The sequence below is a fragment of the Papio anubis genome, chromosome X (assembly GCF_008728515.1).
Source record: "Papio anubis isolate 15944 chromosome X, Panubis1.0, whole genome shotgun sequence".
NCBI lineage: Eukaryota > Metazoa > Chordata > Mammalia > Primates > Cercopithecidae > Papio > Papio anubis.
In genome coordinates this window covers 46,366,067-46,392,961 of record NC_044996.1, presented here as the reverse complement: position 1 = coordinate 46,392,961, position 26,895 = coordinate 46,366,067, and the positions used below count along the sequence as shown (strand labels likewise).

Sequence of the window (26,895 nt, the reverse complement as noted above, 5' to 3'; positions counted from 1 at the left end):
AGGACAATTGGCTATCCATATGCTAAGAGATGAATGTAACTCAAACAGCCAGGTTTGTAGCATTTCAACTTTCCATCATCCCATTTCCCCTTCTCTAGCTTTGCAGTAGCCTTGAAAACCAACAACCTCGCAACAACAGAAGCTGCAAAAACCAGCGGCCTATCTGAAACTGGAGTGGCAGACCAGTTCTGGAGCACCACAAAAGCACCATCCTTGGAGAATTTTCACTATTTTACCTGGATGGAACTATTTGACCTGCCTGGCACTTCAATGAAAAGCCACATTCTGAGATGTAATTGGTATGACAATTACAGTAGAAAGTATGGGAGGTAGAGAACAGCTAAACAAAGTTTTTTAATATAATTGAAATTAAGTTGGTTTTAATACAAATTAATTTATTTAAGCCAAGAGGTTAATTGTAATCCCCAGAGCAACCACTAACACACACACACATACACACACTAATAGTAAAAGAGGCAAGAAGTTAATTAAAATGGCACATTGGAAAAATCTATTTAACATGAAAGAAGGAATAAATGGAGGAACACAGGAACAAAAAAGATACAAGAGAAACAAAACAAAAAGTAAAACAGCGGATGTAAATCCTTATTAACAGACTAATTAAATACATTAAAATAAATGAACTAAACTCTCCACTCAAAAGGCAGAGATTGAAATAATTGATTAAAAGGAGAAAATATAATCCAAACTATTTGCTGTCATGAGACATACTTTAGATTCAAAAACACAAATAGATTGAAAGCAAAAAGATGGAAAAAGATGTTCCATACAAATAAGAACCAAAATAGAGCTGAGTTTTAGAAATTTGAGTCTTCTTTCTGTTTAACTTCATCAGTCTAGCTAAGGGATTGTAAATTAGTTGATCTTTTCAAGAACTAACTTTTGGTTTTGTTGATGTCCTCTATTTTTTCCTCTATTTCATTTATTTTTGCTCCATTTTTTATTATTTCTTTTCATCAGCTTGATTTGGATTTAGTTTGCTCTTCTTTTTGTAAGTTCTTCAGGTGGAGATTTCAGTTATTAATTTGAAATCTTTCTTCTTTATTAATATAGGCACATATAGCTATGGGCATTACAGCTAAATACCCCCCAAACACTGATTTTATTGTCCTCCATAAGTTTTGGCATGTTGTGTTTTAATTTATCTCAAAATACATTCTAATGTTCCTTTTGATTTCCTTTTAATTCATTGATTGTTTGGTAGAATGTTAATTTCCACATATTTGTAATTTTCCTAAATGTGCTTCTGTTATTTATTTTGAATTTCATTCCACTGTGAACAGAAGTGGAAAGAGTGGACATCCTCGTGTTATTTTTGATCTTTGGGGAAGAATTTCAACTTTTCACCATTAATTATGAGGTTAAGTATTAACACACAAATGTGGCCAATTGATTTCTGACAAAAATGCAAAGGCAAGTAAATGGAGAAAGGATACTCTTTTAACAGTTGGTTCTAAAACAACAGGACATTTGAAGCCAAAAAAAAAAAAAAAAAAAAAAAATTAGTGAACTTTAAACTAAACTTCATACCTTAGATAATTATCAAGTCAAAATGGATCATAGATCTAAATGTAAAAAGTACAACTATATAACTATCAGAAGAAAACACAGGAAAATATCTTTTTCATGAACAGGTAGAGTTCTTAGATACATATAAATGCACATACATAAAAAGCAACCCATGAAAGGATCAACTGATGAACAAGATTTTAGAAGACTTGAAAACATTTTCTCTGAGGTAAAAGACTTATACACTGAAAACTACAAAATGTTGCTGAAAGAAATTAAAGAAGACACAAATAGACATCCCATGTTCATGAATTAGAAGACAATATTGTTAAGACGTCAATACTAACCAAAGTGATGTACAGATTCAATGTAAGTCCTACCAAAATGTCAATAACATTTTTTACAGGAATAGAAAAATCCATTCTAAAATTCATATGGAATCACAACCGATCCCTAAATATCCAAAACAATTTTGAAAAAGAACAAAGTTGGAGTTCTCATACTTCCTGATTTCAAAACTTACTACAAGGTTACAGTAATTAAAACAGTGTGGTACTGGCATAAAGACAGGTATATATAGTCAAATGATTTTTGAATAGGGTGCCAGGATCATTCAGTGTGGAAAGAACAGTCTTTTTTCAACAAGTGGCACTGGGAAAACTGAATATCAACATGAAAAAAATGAAGTTGAATTCTTACCTTAATACCATACACGAAAATTAAATCAAAATGGTTCAAAGACCTAAATATAACAGCTAAAGCTATAACACTCTCAGAAGATAACATAAGGAAAAGCCTTCATTTCATAACAATGGATTTGGCAATTATTTCTTGGTATGACACCAAAAGCATAGACAAAAGAAAAAAATCGACAAATTGGACTTCATTGAAATTAAAAACTTTGTGCATCAAAGGACAGAGTGAAAAGGCAACTCTCAGAATAGGAGAAAATATTTGCAAATCAGGTATCTTATAATTATCAGTGTATATATTGATATACTGAATATATATAGAACTTCCACAACTCAACAACAAACAAGTAACTTATTTTAAAAATGGACAAGAGATTTGAACAGATACATCTCCAAAGAAGATATACAAATGGCCAAAAAGCATACGAAAAGATGCTCAACATCACTAATCATCAGGGAAATTGAAACTGAAATCAAAACCACAATAAGATACCATTTCACACCCACTAAGACGGCTATTATTTTTTAAGAAAAGAAAATAATAAGTGTTGTCAAGGGTATGGAGAAACTGGAACTCTTATCTTGTGCATTGCTGGTGGGAATGTAAAATGGTACAGTCTCTATGGAAAATGATATGGCAGTTTCTCAAAAAATTACATGTAGAATTACCATGTGATCCAGCAATTCCACTTCTGAGTATATACCCACAATAATTGAAAGCAGGTATTCAAACAGATATTTGTACACCCATGTTCATAGCAGCATTATTCACCAAAGCTAAAACATGGAAACAACTTAAGCATCCATCAACAGATAAACAAAATGTGCTATATACATACAATGGGATATTATTCCACCCTAAAAAGAAAATTCTGACACATGCTACAACTTAGATGAATCTTGAAGATATTATGCTAACTAAAGCCAGTCACAAAAGGACAAATATTGTATGATTCCACTTATATGAAGTACCTAGAGTAGTCAAATTCATAGAGACAGAAAGTAGGATAGTGGTTGCCAGAGGGTGGTGGGTTGGAGAAAACGGGGAGTTAGTATCTAATAAGTACAGAGTTTCAGTTTGGGAAGATGAAAAATTTCTGGAGATGGATGGTTGTGATAGTTGCAGAACAATGTGAAAGTACTTAATGCCATAGAACTACACACTTAAAAATGGTTTAAATGGTAAATTTTATGATATGGATATTTTACCACAATAAAAAAATTTGCTCTGCAAAAGACACTGTTAAGAGAATGAAAAGACAAGCTACAGACTGGGAGAAAATGTGTGAAAATCACATATCCAACAGAAGATTGTGTTTAGAATATACAAAGAACTCTCAAAAGTCATCAGGAAGAAAATAAACAACCCAATTATAAAACAGCAAAAGATTTGAACAGACACTTTAGCAAACAGGATATAAGGATGGCAAATAAGCACATGAAAGATGTTCAACATCATTAGCCATTAAAGAAATGCAAATTAAAACTACAATGAGGTACCACTTCACAGCTATTGGAATAACCAAAATAAATACTGACAATACCAAGTGCTGACAAAGATGTAGAGCAACCAGAACTCTCATACATTGCTGGTGAAAATGCAAAATGGTACAGCCAGTCTGGAAAATGGTTTGGCAGTTTCATATAAAGTTAAATGTACACTTACCATATGACCCAGTAATCCCACTTCTAGATATTTACCTTAGAGAAATAAAAACTTATGTTCACAAAAAAACCTGTACAAGAACGTTCATATCAATATTATGCATAGCCATCATAACCTGGAAACAACCCAAATGCACTTCAATGGGTGAATGGATAAACAAACTTTGGAATGTCCATATGATGAAACGCTACTCAGCAAAATGAATGAACTATTGATACACGCAACAACTCAAATGAGTCTCAAAGGCATTATGCTGAGTGAAAGAAGCCAATCTCACAAGGTTACATGTTGTATGATTCTGTTTACATGACATTTTCTAAAAGATAAAACTACAGTGATGGAAAACCGTCAGTGATTGTCAGGAATTATGGTGGGTTGAGAATGACTATAAAGGGACAGCATGAGGGAGTTTTTTAAGGTGATGAAGCTGTTCTCTTTCTTGATTGTGGTGGTGGTTACATGAATCTACATGATTTACAATTCACAGAATTGTACACCAAAAAAGAAGAAGCCCCATGCAATTTTATTGGAAGTTCATTTCAAAAGTAAGAAAATATTAGCTATCATATCATCATCAATCATTATACTTTACTGATTAACAAAAATATTCAGAATTATTTGTGAAATGGGATCTAAAAATCATTAAGGTCAATTTATGTCTGGTACAACAACTTAAATGTACAGAGAAAAAACAACAGCACTAAATGTAAAAGCTTTAAAACTTCTACTAACTCCTCTCTTTAATATTCTGTATCAGGATAATATGCTCCTTCTGGATCATTGCCTATAAACATTGTCATATACTGAATATGGAATTAAATAAGTGCTCAACTGGGACCCTAGGTTACATTCCTAAATCTAACACTGTAAGAAAACTCTCGACTTGCCTTTTGTGCCTAATTTTATCTTCCTCTTCATTGAGGTCATGTACTTGTCTGCACTTGTCTTTTTGTGGTATGCTGTGAAGGTTTAAAGCAAGGAGTTTCAAAGATAGGAAACAGAACAGATTCATACACCACCCGCCCTCCACCCCAAATACCAGGTACTGCTCTAAGTGATTTACATGTATTATCTCACTTAATCCTCTTAATAACCCTATAACATAGCTACTATTAATATTCTCATTTTACAGATGAAGATACTGAAGCATAGAGAGGTAACTTGCCTAGCATCTCATAGCTAGTAAGTGGGGGAGCCAGGATTTTCCCAGGCAGTCTGCCTCCAGAGTCCATGTTCTTAATCTTTATGCTAAATGTCTCTCCACAAAAGGCTATTCATTTGTTCATTCATTCCTTCCTTCACCACTGCTCTGCCATGTCTATAGTCTTTCTATTTCTAACAAATCATTCATCTATTCTCACGGCCTTAACATGTCATCTAAGGAGAGTTGATTCCCAGTTCTATATATCTAGTTCTGACCTCTCTCCTGAGCTTCACTGCTGCATTTCCAACTGTCTCCTCAACATCTGCATTTGATGATCCTGCTATTCTCACAAAGTCAACATGTTTAAAATCAAACTCATCATCCTTCCTCAAAATTTCCCCATAAAGGTTTTCTTAAATTTGCCAATTGGTAAGTCACACAGCCTTGAAACCTCTGGATTATCTTTGACACATACCTCTCCATTGACCTCCTTCCTTCATTTTCAGTCAAGAAGTTTTATTAGTCCTTCCCTTATAAACCTACCTCTCTCCAGTTTCACTGCTATCACTCTAGACCAAGTCTTCATGCCTAAATGACTATAATATCTCCTATCCATTCTCCCTGCTTCCAGTTCTTCCTCTCTCTAATCCTATGTATTGACCACCAGATTAATAATTTTCAAATATGGCTTTTATCATGTTACTTCTGGTTCAAAAACCTTCAATCATATTGAAACTAACTGATAACTAACTCTGTATAGGTCTATACTAGTCACCAAATACAGTTCAAAATTTTTAGCTACCTTTCTAACCTTGTCTCACATCTCCTCCATAGTAAGCACACTACGCAGTGCTCACACCATCTGTTACAATTGAAATGTCAGTACCTCTCTTTTCTAAAGAATAGGTAGTACTAAAAGAACATTTAAATCTTACCTCCTCTGAGAGGCCTTCTTCAATCACACCAATACACAGTGGCCTTTGCCTCCTCTGAACTCCAACAACACTTAGCAAATGTATCTAGTATTGTCACTAAATGTTACATGTTTCTCTCTCCAACCAGACTATACTTGGCACAAGGTGAGGAACCATTTCTTAAACTTCGATGCACCTTCCACAGCGTCTAGCAAAACTTATCTGTCAAACTAAATCCTTCTTGTTAAGACACATACTATTTATCTATATATTTTGTGCTAATTTGTAGTTCAGCCTAAAGACCCTTCACAACCTAGCTTCGCCTCCTCTTCCTTCCAGTGTCAACTCCTGTCATTCCCTGCCACTCCTTCTACTCCTGCCACATTAAACTTCTCATTATTCCTTAGACACACCAGGTTCTTTCATAATCCTGTTGCTATTTACTATCTTTTATGTCCATTCCCCTTTATTTACCTGACAAATGCCCATTGATCCATCAGGAGTTAGTATAAATGTCAACTTCTGACTCCCCCAACTAGACTTAGATGCTCTGTATTCTGCGCTACCTCAGCATTTTATTCAAATCTCTGTAATAGTTTCCATGTTGTCATGCAACTAACTGTGCACATATTTGTCTCTCTTATGGTACTATACATTCCTCAAAAGTAGTGACAGTTTGTCTTTCCCCTATTCCCTTCACTAACTCTTCATATTTAATGCCCTGCTGTTTAATCTTTCTCTCAGTGAAAGAATATATCAAAGTCAGTGGGGATCACATACCTTGGTAATAAAGAGCCTTAAGGAAGGAGTGACGATCAGCTCCCTGAAATAAAGACTTTTCTATTTCCATTTCTCGCCGGGTCAGCTGTTTGCTCTTTGCAAATCTCTGTGGCAGGCAAAGAATGCGCTGACGCTCTGAGATCCTTTCTTCAATATCTTGAAGACGGTTCTGTATTGCTTCAGGAGTTGCCCTCAGTCTTGTCTTCTGAAACCAGAGGAATGAGACGGCATACATCATAGAGGACACAACCTGAACCTGACGATCTGGTATCTCAAGTAAAAAGATGACCTGGGCCCAGAAATGAGTGTTTACGGAAAGTGTTAGCTAAGAAGTCAAGGAACAGCTTCTCTTTTACCAATGTCTGCATTCTAAAAATCAAAGAAGATTCAGACACCAAGCTCAGTTTTGTGAGAACTAAAAATGAAAAGGCTCTCAATGCTAAAATGAAGAGATTTTGCTGTTTCCTCGAGGAGAAAAACAAACAAACAAACAAACAACAACAACAAAATTACCTCACTCACCTTTTCACCTGAAACATGGCTCTTCCAGATCAAGATTTCTGTTTCATTAAGCCCTAATTCCCTGAGAGAGGCAGTTTCCTGGTCCTTCTCATGCAGTGTCTGGAATTGGGACAAAGTCATAGTCCCAGCTGCTTCCTTCCCAAAGGGCTTGTACATAGTACCAGGAGCAAAGCTCTCTTTCTTAGACATACATCTGCAAAACATGCAGGAGGAGAGTAAGAACATCTTGAGGTTACTACCATTCACAAAAATGGAGGTTCTATACTGTAAGAGGTACAGTGAAACTCACTAGCAAATTTTCTTTTACATCTTATTTCTAAGCGACTGCAACAAAATGTAACTCCATCAATAGTCCCCTCATCCAGGAATAATAAACTAAATCAAAAAATATTTATTGAGTACTTACTATGCATCAGACACTCTGCTAGATACTAAGGATTTAATAGCTTTAAAAAAAAGATAAAAATGGCTCCTGCTTTTGTGGAAAAACAGTGAAACAGAGGCAAGTAAACAGGCAATGATAATATTGGGTTACAAGTGCTATGTTAAGGGAAATATGGGATGCTGTAGGAGGACATAAAATAGGTACTTGGCCCAGACTTAGTGAGATATGGGAGGCTTCCCAGAGGAAAAGACACAGAATCAAAACTCTGCCTAATACATTGAAGTCTGACAAAGAAAGGGAGGTGGGAGAGGAACATTCCATCTAGGCTTTAAGAGAGATCTGTCACCTGGAGGTGAGACTCTATGATACTCTCCGTTCGCAAAATCAATACCTACTCCTCAATGGAGACAGAAGTATCAAGTTGATGCAGAAGGAGGCTTTTCAGCTGCCTCTCCCCTTCTGTTTCCAGCTCCTCCAGGACATGCTCATCACTCTTCACACAGCTGTTTACCCTGGAGTAGATATAAGAATATATACAGAAAACAGTAGAGACTGTGAGTCTCAAAATATATTCCTTATCTATATTATCTACCATTAGAGACCCCATTTATTCAAAGACACTTCTCCAACAATTCATTGCCCTTTACCATTTAGTCCATGAACACTTACTAAATACCTGTCTACACAGAATGCGCTATGCTAGGTACTGAGGGAAGTCAAAGGTGTTTAAGACATAGTCTCTATCCTTAAGAAGGTCACAATCTATTTAGGGAGAAAAAACATGTATGTACGTGTTGTGTCGGCGGTGGGAGGAGAGAATAATAACACATAGAAGCATAGGCCAAATTAGTAGAAATTCACAGAAGAGAAAATTGGTAGAAAAAGGTGGTAAAGGAAGACTTCAGAAAGGTGCTCTTACGCTGACATTGAAAAGTGTGTGATGAAGAAAAGGAAAACAGGAAAAGAGAGTACAAAGGGACAGTAATATATACTGAAGGATAATGAGAAGTAGTAATTTATCAAGCAGTTAAGTGACACAGTGCAAGTGATGGTTTAGACAGATGAATGTGGTTATAATATGCCATAGAGATTCAACGGGAAGAAACAAGAACTAGTTATGAAACTAGTGAAGTACACAGTGATGAAGGTCTAGACTGAAATGGTAATAGTGAAAATGGAAAGAAAGGGTTAGATGAGAGAGGACTTTTGGAAGCAGAGGCAAGGAAGTCAAAGATAATCCCAAAATTTCAGTCTGTGTAACTGAGAGAACAATGGTACCAATGAAGGAAAGCCAAAGCTCTAGATGGAATAAATGATCTGGGAAAGGGAAAGTCAGTATTGTTTTAGTCATGTTGAGTCTAGTACCTTTTACAATAGAAACGCCAGCATGAAGTATCAGGAGTACTTCAAATACATGATTCTGAAGGGACAGCATGAGTGACTGGCTAAAGGGAAAATGAGAGATGAGAGTCCGAGGCTGAATGTATAAATCTTGAGTCATCTGTGATAACAAGATCTGGAGCTCTGAGGAGGAGATCTCCAAGGAGAGAATACAGAAAGAAATATGAAGATGGTCATAACATTTTTATAGCCTGGGCACCACTGTGTAGAAATCTAGGCCATGGCAAGCATGATCTAACTAAGTAATTAAAAACTCTTATTAGAGTGTAAAGAAATAACAGGGCCATTTAAGCATGAAACAAGAGATTATTTTTAAAAAATACAAAAAATGAATTAACTCCAGGAAAAAAACCAAATATCAAATACTTTCCTTATAAAATAGCTCTTTCCTAGTGAGGTTATGATAAAGTCTAGAAAAACTAACATCCATAATTAAAAACAATATTCCCAGGCTCTAGAAAGACTTGGCCCTATTTTGGAAAATTCTAAATTATCTTTAGGCCCAAGGTGTTAAAAAATTCATTTTAAGTATCTCAATTTTTTATTACTTAGAATCCCAAAACTTCTTACTAAGTTTAAAGTTTCTAGACATCAACACACATGAATCTCAAAAAGAAATGTTGAGTAAAAAAATAAAGCAAGTCACGGAAAAATTAATATATGTGTCCATTTGTATAAAGTTGAAAAATAGATAAAACTAGGAACATTTTGTTTAGGGATAAATTCATATGTACTAGAAACTATTTGCTTTTTTAAAAGCAAGGGAATCAGTAACGCAAAATTCCGGATAGTGGTCACCTCAGAGGGGAACAAAGGGAGGGAAAAGACACAGTAGACTTCTAAGGGACTGGCAATGTCCTATTTCTGAAGCTTGCAGTGGATGCGAACCTTTATTATTCTTTAAGCTGTATATATACATTATACATTATTTTGCATGGATGAGATACTGTTAAAAAAAAAAAAACGTTAAAGGTTAGTTTCAGGCAGGGAAAGTCAAAAACGGTTTTTTAAAAGATGCAAGGCACTGACAGTGCAGGAAAACATATCAGTAAGAATTTTAAACGCACTGCACTATTCCAGAGTGATGATTCTACTTGCAGCGTGAATCTAAAAATTAATTTAAGCCTGTCAATAGTTGGGAGGCTCGGGCCATTTAGGCTCAAGTGGCCATTTACCTCAGGGCCAGTAAGGGGAACTGAGCCCAGCAATGCCTTCCACCTCCCCTTCCCCCATCCCAAAAATCCAACCGCTTTGGTGCCCTCCTTCTACATTTAGAAACAAAGTACCGCTCCTTTACTTTAAGATTGGAAAGCGCTATATGGTTTCCGGGCCCGAGCAAGTAGTCTCCAACACACAGACGTTGCAAATAAATACGCTGGCCCCGAGCCTTTCTCAGGTGGAGGTGGCGGTAGGGGAGGACGAGGAGGGGTTGGCCCGAGGTACCTTCATCTCCGGCGCTGGGAATTGGTCAGCCTCAAACCCTTTTGCCTAGCTGGGTCCGTGTGAAACGACGAGGCCGCAGCACCCGGCCAGCTCCCGGGGCCCATGCCGGGAGGGCATACCCACAGCAGCCGGGCCCGGTGGCAGCCCTTCCTGACCTTCGCTCTGCAGGCCTGTTCAGCCCGTCTCCCCTCCTCCTGTCTCCTTTGTCGTCTTCCCGCTCCCACGAAATCGCATCCCGAGAACGTGCAATACCCAAACCAGAAAGCAATTGAAGCCATTTTCAAAAGAAAAAGTAGAACAGAGCTCCCCTTGCCGCCTGCTCTTCAGACAAGTCCTTACCTCTTCATGTTTCCACAGGCCCCTACCTCCAACTTGCGTAAATAGGCCGCGGACCTCAAGTCCCAGAACTCCGCGCGGCGGACTCTAAGGGGATTGTGATGGAGCATGGGGCTCTGGGAATTGTAGTAGCACAGAGCTATGGCGACAGAAAGAGAAAGTAGGTCTCCAGTGATAGGTATGCTGAACATTGTCCAAATATTGATTTTGAATTGCTCATCTAGGTTCAAAAGAAGACCCAAAATATCCAGCTCAAAAAACCGAGTCACCTTTGACTTTTTGATTCTCTCATTCATTACCACTAATTCCTGGCTCTTCTGTAATTTCCTTTGAACTTCTTATCAACACTGCTTTTCTTTCAAGGATTTATCCAGCCTACCTACCGTTTCCAGTAGAGCCTCTGCTTCATCCTTCATGACGTAGCCAGAGTCATCAGACACGAGTCTGACTATATCACCTGTATTAATGGTTCTCCTCTATCTGTAACAGAGACTTGAGAGTTTTGTCCACTTAGAATCAGAAGTCTGTGTGTATTCAGGTTCACAAATGTTTTACTGATAATTATGGTGAATCAAGAAAGAGGTATAGTATAGTGGTTAAAAGCATGGGCTCTTAGTTCCGAGAAATGGAAATGTAAATGTCTTTAAGTGTATGAAAAGATGTCCAATCTCACAAATTTTAAAGTGCACTGACTACCAGTACTCCTTAAAAATAGCAAGGTCATCAAAAACATGAGAATCTGTCACAGACAAAAGGAACCAAAGGAGTCATGATGACTAAAGTAATGTAGTATCTTGAATGGGATCCTGGAACAGAAAAAAAGACATGAGGTAAAAACTAAGGAAATGTGAATGAACTATGCTCTTTAGTTAATAACAAGGTTCGTTAGCTGTGACAAATGTACCAGAGTTATGCAAGGGAAACTGAGTTGCAGGTATGTGGAACTTTGTACTATGCAACCTTTCTGTAACTAAAACTGTTCTAAAACTTGAAGTTTGTTTTTAAAAGTACACTAAAGTACCATTTTTCACCTAACAGACTGGGAAAGATCCAAAAGTTTGATAACACACTTGTTTTATTGAGATTGTGGGGAAACAGGCGCTCTCAATACACTAGTGGTAGGAATATAAATTGGTACAACATCTATTGGGGGCAAATGAGGATACTACTAAAATCATAAATGTACATTCCCTTTAAAGCAGCAATTCAGTTATGAATAGAGTCCTCAATACTATATATCCTCTAACCTACTATCATTCCTTGCAACATTGTTTATAAAAACAGAAATGAAAATATCCAAGAACAAACTATGAAAATATATCATTCAGTGAAAAACTATGCAGCAGTTATAAAGATGACAAAGTTCTCTACGAACTGCTACTGAACAATCTCCAAAATATAGTTAGTGCAATAGCAAGATGCAGAACCATGTGTATACTATGCTTCTATTTGCATAAAAAGGGGAGCTCTAGTCACTTAAAAACTTACATATATGTGTTTTCTTGTATATGCACAAGATATCTTTGGGAGAACTTACAAACAAATGATGAGTGAATGCCTCCAGGTAGGGGAACTGGATGGCTGAGGGACAAGGGCAGAAATAATTCTTCATTGTATCTTTTTGTGCCCTTTGAATTTTGAACCCATGACTACATTACCTAGTCAATACCTTTTTAATTAAAGAGAAACCCTCTTACATCTCAAGGAGCCAAAGAAGAAAAGATTGTAGATAATGGTGGGGGGCGGGGCATACTACTTGGATTTGAATCTCACTTCTCAGTTGACAGTATAGCACAACAGGGTTTTAGAGGCAATCTGGACTTGAATTTTTACTCTGGTAAGTTACTAGACTGTGGGTTTCAGTAAGTTTCTTTAACTGGTCTAGGCCAGTTTTCTCATCTGTAAAATGGGGATACCTCCTAAGAATAGGGTGACTGTCAAGCACATACAAAGGTATGGCTTTAAAGTTATTCCATGATTGAGTGGTAATCTATGAGTAAACAGTCAAATGTTAATCAGTAGATTTAGACTTATTCAAACTGCTTTGTATTGCCATGCTCAAGTTAGAGCAAAGGACCAAAAAGCAGCTACTGAAAAACATTGTAGAATTTCCTGTCCTGAGAACTTCTATCAGATTGAAAATGTCATGGTGAGCTACCTAAGACCTATCATATGCAAATAACTGTGCTCTTGAAGCATAAAGGTGAATGACTGCAGGCATAACATGTACCACTTTGTAGCTTTGGCACAGAACATGAACTGAATATAAGTATAAACAAAATGGGGGTCACATCATCGCCTGCACCAGGTAAATCCTATACGGTGGTAGAGCTGAATTTTGTGGCTCAACCAATCTGTGTAAATTGACACATTGACAAGGAATTGACAAGGAAATGGAAAAATACACCAAGGTTGCTAGTGTGCTTATCCTCTGGGACGGTGGCAAAGGGTGGAACAAATATTATACCAACCATCACACCAAACTTGTGTACAACTTCTAATAAACATATAGCCTATTGATATTGAAATGATACACACTACATTGCAAATCCACTAGGTGGAATGAGTGGAAAATGAATAGCTAAGATACATATTCACATAGCTGTGGAATTGCAACTGGAAAGCAAGGTCATAAGAAGTACTCTACATACCTGTGTATAACTGTAACCAGTGCAAGTGATAGGTACAAAAAGATATTCAGAAAATTATACTAAAAAGAAAACCAGGCCATTTCTAATTCTGCCAAACGTGTTAACTGTGTAATAATAGCTATTCTGTTTCCCCCAACATCCTTCTCCCCAGCTTAGAAGGACATCAGACAGTGTATACAAAGCCTTGGAGATCTCTAGATGTTATACATGGGCACAGAGATCTTACCTAATTTCACAATTTTACCCCTAGAAGAATTTATGACAAACCGAAAAATATGCCTCATTTGTCTTTCTGACAATTTAACAAGGTTAGTTTAATTAATCCAGAAGCTCATTCTTAACAGAGACACATTTTTTGGGTTTGTCCTTTTTAGGTGCTTTGTTTGTGGCATGCTTCTGAAGACTACATTATGAAGCAGTTATGATTCCAAGATATGGAAGATGTTAAAACCAAAAATCTTCTCTTGAATCTACTCACCATCTAATATCAAGAGTAAACTGGGCCGGGCGCGGTAGCTCAGGCCTGTAATCCCAGCACTTTGGGAGGCTGAGGCAGGCGGATCACGAGGTCAGGAGATAGAGACCATCCTAGCTAACATGGTGAAACCCCGTCTCTACTAAAAATACAAAAAATTAGCCAGGCGTGGTGGGCGGGCATCTGTAGTCCCAGTTACTCGGGAGGCTGAGGAAGGAGAGTGGCGTGAACCCGGAAGGCGGAGCTTGCAGTGAGCGGAGATCATGCCACTGCACTCCAGCCTGGGCAACAGAGCAAGACTCCGTCTCAAAAAAAAAAAAAAAAAGAGTAAACAACTGTGCAAGTCTTTCAAATTTCCCAAACGAAACAGCATAAATGCTGTTATAGAAACAAATACAGCATCTTTTCAAAGGATTAAAAAATGGGTATGTACTGGGATAGTGTCAACACTTTAAGAATTCTTCAGCTAATATGTCAGCTGGTTAACAATGGTTACAAGGGGCTGAAGACTCCAGTGCCTAACATAAATGGTGCTTTAACATCACTGGTAAAAATAGCTTATTTCTGTATTTCTGACCTTTTAATTAAGATTTGTTCAATGTGGCTGGGCACAGTGGCTCGCACCTGTGATCCTGGCACTTTGGGAGGCCAAGGCGGGTGGGTCCTTTGAGCCCAGGAGTTCAAGACCAGCCTGGGTAACATGGCAAAACCCCGTATCTACAAAAAAACTCAAAAATTAGCCAGGTGTGGTGGTGTGCACCTGTAGTCCCAACTACTTGGTAGGCTGAGGTAGGAGAATCGCTTCAGCCCAGCAGGCAGGGGTTGCAGTGAGCTGAGATCATGCCACTGCATTCTAGCTTAGGTGACAGAGCAAGACCCTGTCTCAAAAAACAAACAAAAAAAAATTTGTTCAACAGTGTCATTTCTTTACATGTTAGAAACGGTCAGAAAGAATCTTAGAGATGATTTAGTCCCATGTACAATTCCAGACAGTACATTGAGATCACCCTGTAAGTCTTAATAGCATTACTAGATCAATCTAGAAGCCAGTTGCCATCCTCTGGCATCTTCTATGTACTGGGAAAAACACTAGAACTCCCACTGAAGATAATGTAACAATAAGATAGTATAAGCAGTATTGTAGTTTCCTTTTTCTTTATTTTACTTAGGAAATATAGAATAAGCACTCTACTCACAGTGAAAAGACATAAAGGAATCTCAAAACTTCAGAGAAATGAAAACCAGTTTCTTCTCACCAAACAGTTTGGGAAACCCTAATATGATGCAACTTTTTCATTTATGGACAAAGATAATGCCCAAGATTAAATTATTTGTCCAGTTAATTAGGCAGGAACAAGACTAGAGTCACTGTTTCCTGTGATACACTATATTCTCATTACTGAATGTAGAACTTGTACACAGGCTACTTTACAAGAGTTGAATCTCCAAAAGCAATGGGAAAAAATGTCTTTAGTATTACTATTATCTAGGGTATAAGAGTAATAATACTGAACTGAAAAATTAGAGAGTACTAAAGATTATACTTAAAAGTTGTGTTTATCTACAGAAATCATCCACAAGATTATACGAGTTCTGTATTACTTTCACGTTCTATAATTCTGCGTGGTTACAAAAACTTACTGGATAAGAAGCTGCTGCTTGGAAAAGTTTGAGTAGAAAAAAAACAGTGCATGTCAATTTTGGCATTTAGTCTGCTCATAAGACTGATCATGGCTAATATTCATTTCAAAAATATTTCTTCGTGTAATGTGTACCTGCCAGGATGGTCGCGTGCAATCAGTACAACAGCAAATTTAGCTCAGTAAATTCTAGGTGACTGAGCTCTATCCACTTAAAAATTTTAATAGTTAACTTCAGTATTACATGTTTTTTTTTTCAGGACATTACCTTTATTTATGACTTAGGTGAAACATGAAACACAGGAGAACAGACTGTTCCAAACCTAAGAAGAAGGCTTATTAAAAAAAAAAAAAAAGCAAACAAATACACAGAAATCACCAACTATAAATCATATGCTAAAACCAAATAAAATGCCGGTATAGCCATACATTAAAAATAACCGAATTCCTTGAAACTTACCTTTCCTTAACCTTTTAATAATAATCTACCCTAACTTGTCCTCCCTGCTCTGAATCTCTATAACACACTTTCTATAACTCATACTGTACTTCTTTATATTATCTATATTGTTTTTATACAGACAAGCATTAATTATATCTCAAACTAGAGAGGAGGTTCCTTTAAGAAGAAGAGACTTTACAGTATCTAGCACTATATATGTTGGCATGTACTTTTGGCAAACATCACCCTATGATTCAACTGGAGTGAGAAGGATGATGTGTACTGATGCCAGGGAGAGTAAGACATAAATTACACATACAGGGTCAACATCTAAGAGGTTGCTGTCTGGACAAAGGGGTTAGTATAATTTTGATTTTCTAATACTAAAAACAAAACTAAGGTATAATTCTCAACAGTACAATATTTAAATGAAAAAAAAAAAGGATGCACAATTCATTTACGATCAAGATGAAATATTAAGTATAAATACTACTCTATTTAACATCAGAATTTGTAGGTAATAATCCAGAAACGACATGCTGAAGATACGGTCATTCAATGAAAAGCAGTGTTGACATCGCGTGCATGCTCCTTGTGAAGACGATCCTCAAAAACCTGTGTTACCTCTTCTACCTTCCTTCGCAGCATGTCTATAGGAGAAAAAGTCACACAATCATTAATCTAAGGCCAAAATATCCCATGAACATAATTTACGTATTTCTTTCAACATATGAATAACAAAACTTTACATAGCAATTTCAATAGCTTTAAGTTTTAGAAAACACATAAGAAAAAAACACTCATCTATCTGTTTGGAAACTCTGAAAACAATGGACAAGACTTTTGTTTGTTTGTTTGTTTTGTTTTGTTTTTTTCTGCTCTCCCTAGCTTTCAGGCAAACAACTGTGTAGTTGACATTTATGTTTTGTTAGAATGAGGTGTTAACTGCTTTTTGACTTACTACACCCTAAAAGTGACATACAGGGTAGTCATTAAATTGGGAATATAGGTTTTGGTGGGTCTTAGCTACCTATAAGCAAATGAGTGCACTGAGTATATTTACATTTCTGTTCTTTTCTAATAATGATTTATTGAACTTGGTGGTTCTTAAATTTTCTCAGGGGCCGAGTACCACAAAATACCATTAATTTTACCATATGAAACAGTAAATTTCTGCTAGTAAAACTAAGCTGTTGAAATAAGCATGATACTCTGAGTTTTTCTATTAACATGCACAAATAAACTTGGTCATTTGTTTAGTGTCCATTAATGGTTACTAGTGAATAAGCCATAACTGGTGCCCAAGAAGAAAAAGAATTTACAAGAGAAACACTAAAAACTTTAAACAATATACAGTTGACTCTTGGACAACATAGGTTTAAACTATGCAAATTCACTATACATGAATTTTCTTCCACTTCTGCCACACTTGAGACAAGACCACCCTCTCCTCTTCCTCCTCACCCTGTTCAACATGAAGATGACAAGGATGAAGAACTTTATGATGATCCAATTGCACTTAAAAACTGGTAAATTTTTTTTTCTTCCTTTCTTCCTTATGATTTTCTTGACAACATTTTCTTTTTATCTAGCTTACTTTATCATGAGAATACAGTATATAATAATACATATAACATGCAAAATACGTGTTAATCGACTATGTTAGTGGTAAGGCTTCCATCAACAGTAGGCTATTTGTAGTTAAGTTCTGGGGATTCAAAAGTTATATTTGATTTTTTACTGTGTGGGGATTAGTACCCCTAAACCCTCCATTGTTCAAGGGCCAGCTGTAATATACTTAAATTTTCTTCACCTAATTAGAAAAACCCTAATGTTACTCAGTTTTTAAAGTATAATACCTCATTTTATCTTATAAAGACATTCTGCAAGATCATGCTTTAAGGACAGTGATTTCAATGCTGGCTGTCTACAAAAGGCCAGAAAAACAGTATGTTGAGCCTGGCAAAATATATTTCCTTTTTGTTGTAATAACTAACTGTGGGGTGCAATTTTTTCCCCTAAATAACGTTTTTAATATGATGGAAGCACAGATGAGCACTACAACAAACCATTAACTTGAGATCAGAAGTGTCAACATAAGCACATTCTAGTAATTTGCTGATTGATACATATTAAATGCAAAGGGGTACATTTATAACGATTTTAAAAAATCAATAAACTATCAAGAAATACAAGTCAGCAATATTAAGAGAGCCTTAATATTAGCATTTTGTCATGTCTTCTCATTGAATTCCCAGGACTATATCTGTATTAACATACTTTAATTTTTTAAGACTTTCATTCTTTAAGGGCAAAATCTGCACCTAGATACTTAATGCCCAGAATTTTGTTCCCATGGCAAGCATCAGTGATTGACTGGTTCCTGCTAGCATATTAAATATGGCATACACATATGGACATTATTAAAAAATAATTGTACTAAACAATATGAAAATAAGAAAGCAATTTCATTCACAATAGCATCGAAAAGAATTATAATACTTAGGAATAAACTTAACAAATGAAGTATAAGACCTGTACATTGACAAAAAAAATTGCTAAGAAAAACTAAAGAATATCTAAATAAGTAGAGATATATTCCATGTTCATGGATTGAAAGACTTGCTATTGTTAAGATGGCAATTCTCCACAAACTGATCTACAGATTCAATGTAATCCCTATGAAAATTCTAGCAGGTTCTTTTTATAGAAATAGACAAGCTTATTTTAAATGTATATGGAGAGGCAAAGGATCCAGAAAAAAACAATCTTGAAAAATAAGAACAAACTGTAGGACTTAACACTATCTGATTTTATTTTATTTTATTTTATTTATTTATTTATTTTTGATGAAAGGGAGCTTTTGTTTTTATTTTAAAAATAAAAACAAAATAACACTATCTGATTTTAAAACTTAATCAAGTAACCAAGACAGCATGATATGGGCATATAATAGCCATAGAGATCAATGAAACAGAAACAAAGTCCAAAAATAAAACCTTAAAAGGTACCAAGGCAATTCAATGATAGAAATCATAATCTTTTTCAACAGATGGCTCTGGGACAACTGGATATCTACATCCAAATGAAATCAAACCCCCACCTTTAACTATATACAAAAATCAACTCAAGATGGATTATCAATCTAAATGTAAGCACTAAAACTATATTTTAATAACAAGAGGCTGGGTGCCGTGCTTCACACCTGTAATCCCAGCACTTTGGTGGGCCGAGGCAAGAAGATCACCTGAGGTCAGGAGTTCGAGACCAGCCTGGCCAACATTGTGAAACCCTGTATCTACTAAAAATACAAAAATTAGCCAGGTGTTGTGGTAGGTGCCTGTAATCCCAGATACTCAAGAGGCTGAGGCAGGAGAATCATTTGAACCCGGGAGGTGGAGGTTGCAGTGAGCCGAGATTGTGCCATTGCACTCCAGTCTGGGTGACAAGAGAGAAACTCCATCTCAAAAAAAAAAAGAAATGGTCCTGGGAAAATTGGCTAGCCATAAGTAGAAAGCTGAAACTGGATCCTTTCCTTACTCCTTACACGAAAATTAATTCAAGATGGATTAGAGACTTAAATATTAGACCTAATACCATAAAAACCCTAGAAGAAAACCTAGGTAATACCATTCAGGACATGGGCATGGGCAAGGACTTCATTTCTAAAATACCAAAAGCAACGGCAACAAAAGCCAAAATTGACAAATGGGATCTAATTAAACTAAAGAGCTTCTGCACAGCAAAAGAAACTACCATCAGAGTGAATAGGCAACCTACAGAATGGGAGAACATTTTTGCAATCTACTCATCTCACAAAGGGCTAATATCCAGAACCTATAAAGAACTCAATCAAATTTACAAGAAAAAAACAACCCCATCAAAATGTGGGCAAAGAATATGAACAGACACTTCTCAAAAGAAGACATTCATACAGCCAACAGACACATGAAAAAAACACTCATCATCACTTGCCATCAGAGAAATGCAAATCAAAACCACAATGAGATACCATCTCACACCAGTTAGAATGGCAATCATTAAAAAATCAGGAAACAACAGGTGCTGGAGAGGATGTGGAGAAATAGGAACACTTTTACACTGTTGGTGGAACTGTAAACTAGTTCAACCATTGTGGAAAACAGTGTGGCGATTCCTCAAGGATCTAGAACTAGAAATGCCATTTGACCCAGCCATCCCATTACTGGGTATATACCCAAAGGATTATAAGTCATGCTGCTATAAAGACACATGCACACGTATGTTTATTGCGGCACTATTCACAATAGCAAAGACTTGGAATCAACCCAAATGTCCATCAGTGACAGACTGGATTAAGAAAATGTGGCACATATACACCATGGAATACTATGCAGCCATTAAAAAGGATGAGTTCATGTCCTTTGTAGGGACATGGATGCAGCTGGAAACCATCATTCTCAGCAAACTATTGCAAGAACAGAAAACCAAACACCACATGTTCTCACTCATAGGTGGGAATTGAACAATGAGATCACTTGGACACAGGAAGGGGATCATCACACACCAGGTCCTATTGTGGGGAGGGGGAGGGATAGCATTAGGAGATATACCTAATGTAAATGAAGAGTTAATGGGTGCAGCACACCAACATGGCACATGTATACATATGTAACAAACCTGCACGTTGTGCACATGTACCCTAGAACTTAAAGTATAATTAAAAAAAAAAAAAAAGAAATGTTCATCAACTGATGAATGGATAAACAGAATATGGTATGACTGTACAATGAAATGATACACAGCAATAAAAGAGAATTAAATACTGATATATGTTACAACATAGATGAACCTTGAAAATATGTTAAATGAAAGAAACCAGACACAAAAGGCCACATATAATATGATTCAATCTATGTAAACTCTCCAGAAAAGGTAAATCTATAAAGACAGAAAGTAGATTAGTGGTTGCATGGGGTTTGGGATAGAAATGGGGAATAACTGCAAATGGCCAAGAGAAAATTTTGGCGGTAACAAATGTGTTCTAATACTGGATTGTTTGATGTCTGTACAACTCTATAGGCCTAACTAAATGGCTATTGGTTAAGGTGGTATATTTGTGTATTTAAAAATATTTTAAAACAATTATTTGTTATTCTCAAAAGATTTTGGTGAAGCTGCTTCCAGCCAGTGTCATTCTGTTTTGGAGACAGATGTTTTCTTCAACTTAGCCTTTTGCAAATACTTTAGGTGAAGATTCAAAAAAGATTATGAAAAGAGATTTAGTCATTAAACCCAGACACAGATTTCTAGAAACTGTAATTAATGCTTTAAAAAAATTTTAAGTTATACATATAAAAATTATTAGATGAGATTAAATTCATTGTCAAAGAATACAATGTACTTTCATAAGCAATGCTATATAGTATATCTCTCATTTCTCCTAGAAAATAATTGAGGCAGTGAGAGAAAAAAATATCCTGACAGTAAAATAGTTAAAGACACAAATAGGCACCTTATAAAATGACACACAAATTATTTATAAACATTTTAGAAATACTCAACCTCAATAGTAACCACAGGAATGCAAATTCAACCAGGAATATATTATTTTAACCCATAAATCTTGGCAAAGAATGATCATCATGGTGGTGGTGGTGGTGGTGGTGGTAGTGATTACAGGAGTGGTACTGGAAAGAGTGCAGAAAAATGGGTCCCCGCTAATGAATTTCTGGTGAAAATATAAATTAGTACAACCTACCTGGAAGGATATATACCAAAAGCTTTTAAAACAGACATTACTACTGATTTACCATTTTAACTTCTAAGAATTTTATTTATGTCCAGTAATCATGGATGTACACCTTAAAATTTACCTCCAGCTAGGTTTTTACTGCAGCATGATTTAAAACAGCAAAAAGTTTGAAACATTAACTAATACCTAACAATGGGCTATTAACTAAACAAACTACAGTATATCCATATAATGCAATATTTAGCAGCCATTAACATGTAGAATGTTTAATAACATGGAAAGATGGTCATGTACACATGTCTGTAGCTTTGTATCTCTTTCTCCACCAAAAGCTAAATACAGTATGCTGTGTAAATATCAGGCGACAAATAAATTGAAACCATATATTGGACCCCAAGCTCATGCCGGGCATTGCTAAATTCTGAAGATACAAAAATAATTAAGATATTATCTCTATCAAGAAGCTCAAATTCCAGTAAACAGACATGTAAATAAATAACTAAAATGTTATATGATAAATGCTAATACTACATTAGGTAGAACACAGCATGGATACAAAGAAGGGGATAAACAACTATTAGAATGATGAGCCAAGGAAGTCAAGGAAGGCTTCATAAACCATCTTGACATGGAAGCAGCTACCAGGCAGACGATGATGGGGTAGAGTACTCCAGGCAAAAGAAACTGAACATCCGAAAATACAGAAGAGGAAATAACATCAGGCGTTTAGAAAACCATAAATACTTCTTCGAGATGAGGCTAGAGAACCAGGTAGGGGTTAGATTATGCAGGGTACTTTGTATATTATGCAAAGAATCGAATTTATCATTGGGCAATGGGAACTAGTGAAGGGTTTTAATAAAGAGATGACTAGAATAGAGTGTGACTTTATCAAGATCATCTTGACAGTATTGTGAAAGTGAATTAGAATGGGGGGGGAGGAGACCACTAAGGTCACCAGTTAGAGATCAAGCAAATGCATTTACCACTGCTCCATTTCAAAACATTTGTAAAATAGCAGTAAAGATATTTTTAAAAGAAGAAGAAAAAGACAAAAACATAATATCATGAGGACAAAAACAAGAAAAGGAGACAACAAAAAAACTATGAAATTTGCAACTGGATTTGTACAAGAGAACCCTAGAAAGAATATGGAATTAGTAGAGCTAGGTAATTCAAAGTGGTGTTGAAAGTGGAGCTAAAAACAGAACTGGGAAAAATATAAGAAACAGACCCCTCCTCTCTTCCACATCCTACATCTGGGCAATTCTCCCTACCCAACTCCTGGAGATAATTTTCCTTTGGAGAGGGTAAACCAAATAAGCTGTGGATCAGGGACACCAGGCAGAGCAGAGGGCAAGTATTCTGTACCAAAACAGGAATTAAGTCAAAGTTATACAAGGGATAAAGTGAAAGCCTACAAACTGAACAGAGCCTGCAGTCTCTTCTCCAACAGTTCTCAGAACACTGGCTTAACACCAGGCTTATCTCTAGCCAGGAGCTGGAAGTTTCTTCCCCAGAGAATTTGACCAGCTAAAGAGATAAATCCTGAAGATAACAGTTAGAGGTCCCCCAATGAAAAGGTCTAGACAAATTATCCTATAATAGTAAGTTAACAAGCCCCACCTACAAAACTTTTCAGTGTATCATTCTTGAATATAAATGGACAACCAAGAATCACCAGATATTTGAGGAAAGCCTCTAACAGGAGAAAGACTGAAACAAAACAGAAATATAAAGAAAGCTAAAAGGTATACTCCAGAAAGAATAAAATATACATTTTAAAAATCATTAATATCCTCAAAGAGATAATACTGAACTCATGAAATAAGAACAGGATGCTATTTACAAAGTACATATACATAATCATAAAACAACACAACAAGCTCTCGCAAGATTAAACTTATAGCAGAAATCAAAGATCTGTAGAAAGACAAAAACTTGAGTACATACCCCAGAAAATTTAACAAAAATATAACAAGAAAATAGGAGAGAAATTAAATTTAGATCAGTCCACGGCATCAAACATTAGAAAAAGAGTATTTCCAGAAAGAATGAGCTAAAACTTAATTCAAGAAAATAGACCCAAACTGAAAGAAATGAATTCCTTGAATCAGCAATAATGGGCTCAGTGGATGAAACAGATCCACACCAAAACACATCATCTGATACTTCAGTATTTTGAGGAAGACCCTAAAACCTTCCACTGAAAAACACAATGGAAAGTTCACATGAGGTTCAGGAATCAAAACGGCCTTCAAAGTTAGAAAACAACAGAACAACTTCTTCAAAAGTTCCAGGGAAAATTATTTCCAAGCTAAAATTCAATACCCAATATTATCTATTAGATGTGAGGGTAGAATAAATACCTTTTCAGACAGGCAAGGTCTCAAAAAGTTTACTTCCTATGCACTCTTTCTGGAAACTGCTAAAAATGTGCTATATCAGAAACAAGGGAATAAACCAAGAAACAGAAGTGTAAGTAAGAGCCATGAAACTGGAGAACCAACAAAGAGTAGAGGCAATACAAGAATGCTATAGAAGGGAGACCATAGCCGAGCAGCAGACCAAGAAAGCAACAATTACGGATTGTAATATAGAGATTACAGGACTCTGGCACAGATGAATCAAAGATGCAACTGATAGATTTAAAGTAAAAGCAGGGACTTAAAGAACAAATTATTGAAAGTATATAGAACACTAAGCAAATAAAGAAATAAGATTCAAAGGAAAATAAAACTTGTAAAAGGAAGAAGACATAATATAGTATGCTACATGGCCAGGCTGCAAATAACATTTATGCAATCATAATTCAACTATTAAATATTGCTCTACGTGAAATTTATAATATATACATATTAGGATGAGGAAAATGTGTGTGTGTGTGTATATATATGTATATATGATATAAAAGAGTTAAATCCTCCCCTCCACCCATTTTGGAAAGTCAGTAGAGAAGGCCTAATATGGAAAAACTAAAAAGTAACACTACATGATGTTTTAAAATATACAAATAAATAGTTGCAAAATTTAGCTAAAATAATTGAAAGTGATTGCCCTAGGGAGTAAGAAAATAAGGTATGGACAAGGAGCTGATGTTTTTCATAAACCTGAAAAAAATTATATTTTCAAGGTGGGAGACAAAGAAAGCCTGAAATAGGGATGTGGTAGTGGGAAACTAGTGAAGACAAAGGATTCAAGAGCCATTTAAGCATTATAATCATCATCACTTACTGAATAAATAGAAATAGCCTGCTTTAGATTCCTGAGTAAATAGCAGTAGTCTTTTGCTGAGAAAAAGAAAAGGAGTTACAGATCTGGGAGAGCCCAGAGAATATGAAAATAATGAGTTTAGTTTTAGACAAGTTTAATTTGAGCCTTTGGGATATCTATGTACAGATGTTTGTTAACATGGAGCTTTATAATGGATAGTAAAAGAACCATTAGTGAAATTGACAGTTGGAGATAACAACTAGGGTTTTTAAATTGCTGATTATCAGAAACGCCTTAAAAGAGAATGCAGGGCCCGTACTCAAGATGGTGGCTCCGGGAGGGCGTGGCCAGTGACTAGGAGGCGAGGCAACGCGGACCAAGGCGGCGGCCAACTAGCGGGGTCTGGAGGACGGAGAAAAGGAGGAAGACGAGGAGCAGTTAGTTCTAGTGGAATTATCAGGAATTATTGATTCAGACTTTCTCTCAAATGTGAAAATAAATGCAAGGTTTTGGGCACTGACACTGAGAGGCCCATTCTGCAAGTGGACAGCTGTGTCTTTGCTGGGGAGTATGAAGACACTCTTGGGACCTGTGTTATATTTGAAGAAAATGTTGAACATGCTGATACAGAAGGCAATAATAAAACAGTGCTAAAATATAAATGTCATACAATGAAGAAGCTCAGCATGACAAGAACTCTTCTGACAGAGAAGGAAGGAGAAGAAAACAGGTGAGGTGGAATGGCTGCAAATAAAGGATAGTGATTTCTCCTATTGACCCAACATGATTTGTAGCTTTCTACATGAAAATGAAGACAAAGAAGTGGTAGCTTCAGCCCCAGATAAATCTTTGGAATTGGAACGGGAAGAGATTCAAATGAATGACAGTTCAAACCTGAGTTGTGAACAGGAGAAACCAATGCTCTTGGAAATAGAAGATTCTGGTCCTCTTATTGATATACCTTCTGAGACAGAAAGTTCTGTTTTTATGGAAACTCAAATGCTGCCTTAGAAATCATTCCTAGATGAAATGTTTCTCATAACTTGTCAATAACTTTTTAGAGTTCTTACATAAAAATAATTGCTGTGTAGCTTTCAGTCTTTTAATATTTTATTGCATTTTATTGGCTATACACACATATCCAGTCATAATACAACTTATTTTACCAGAATCATTTGGGACCAGGCATGAATTAGACTTTTAAAATATAGTTTGGGCCGGGTGCAGTGGCTCACACCAGTAATCTCAGCACTTTGGGAGGCCGAGGTGGGAGGATCACTTGGGCCTAGGAGTTTGAGACCAGTCGGTAATGTGGAGAGGCCCCGTCTCTACAAAATTTTTTTAGAATTAGCTGGACATAGTGTCATGTGCCTGTGGTACCAGCTACTAGGCAGCTGACCTGGGAGGATGGCCTGGGACTGGGAAGTTGAGGCTGCAGTAAGCTGCATTTGCGCCTCTGTACTCTCACCTGGGTGACACAGTGAGACCCTGTCTCAAAAAATAAGTAAAATGAAATATTTGTAAATGACTTTAGGGACCCTTCTGGGTCCTTTAAATTTAAGGTTTTCTTAAGGTAAGTATATACATTTTCCTTTGAGGCTGTTACAAATTACTACGAACTCAGTGACTTAACACAAATGTATTGTCTTATAGTTTTGTAGGTGAAAAGTGTGACACAGGTCTTACCTGGCCTAAATTCAAGGTGCTGGCAGGAATGCATTCCTTTATGGAGGTTTTGGGGTGGGGGGCAAATCCATTTCCTTGTTTATTTAGTTGTTGGTAGAATTCAGTTCTTTGCAGTTGAAGGATCAAATTCTCCTTTCCTTGCTGTCTGTTAGCTGAGGGTCAGATCCCCTTTTCTTCAGAACCTGCAATAGTGGTGAAGTCCCTCTCCCATTTTGAATAATTCCTGTTACTTCTTCCATCA

At 36.4% G+C, this 26,895-nt stretch overlaps 2 protein-coding genes and 1 pseudogene across 3 annotated transcripts in view; 1 reads left to right on the top strand and 2 right to left on the bottom strand.

Annotated features, from left to right (window-relative positions):
• Positions 1-14,006, bottom strand: part of RBM41 (RNA binding motif protein 41) — a 58,237-nt gene extending 44,231 nt beyond the window's left edge. The window contains exons 1-5 of one of the 2 annotated variants that reach the window (XM_021932499.2): positions 10,817-14,005; positions 8,029-8,145; positions 7,249-7,441; positions 6,727-6,931; positions 4,776-4,847 (exon numbers count right to left, since the gene is read on the bottom strand). In XM_021932499.2, the coding sequence (XP_021788191.2) occupies positions 4,776-4,847; positions 6,727-6,931; positions 7,249-7,441; positions 8,029-8,145; positions 10,817-11,109 (880 nt within the window). In that variant the 5' untranslated portion in view covers positions 11,110-14,005. Of the gene's footprint in view, positions 1-4,775; positions 4,848-6,726; positions 6,932-7,248; positions 7,442-8,028; positions 8,146-10,816 lie in introns of both variants that reach the window. The other variant, XM_021932500.2, reaches the window with a different exon arrangement.
• Positions 14,007-15,722: 1,716 nt separating this feature from the next.
• LOC103880839 lies at positions 15,723-25,979 on the top strand (annotated as a pseudogene).
• NUP62CL (nucleoporin 62 C-terminal like) overlaps positions 15,827-26,895 on the bottom strand; it is a 120,766-nt gene continuing 109,697 nt past the window's right edge. The window contains exon 9 of the mRNA XM_009198073.4: positions 15,827-16,671. The gene's annotated coding sequence lies outside the window, so the exon portion shown is untranslated. The remainder of the gene's footprint in view (positions 16,672-26,895) is intronic.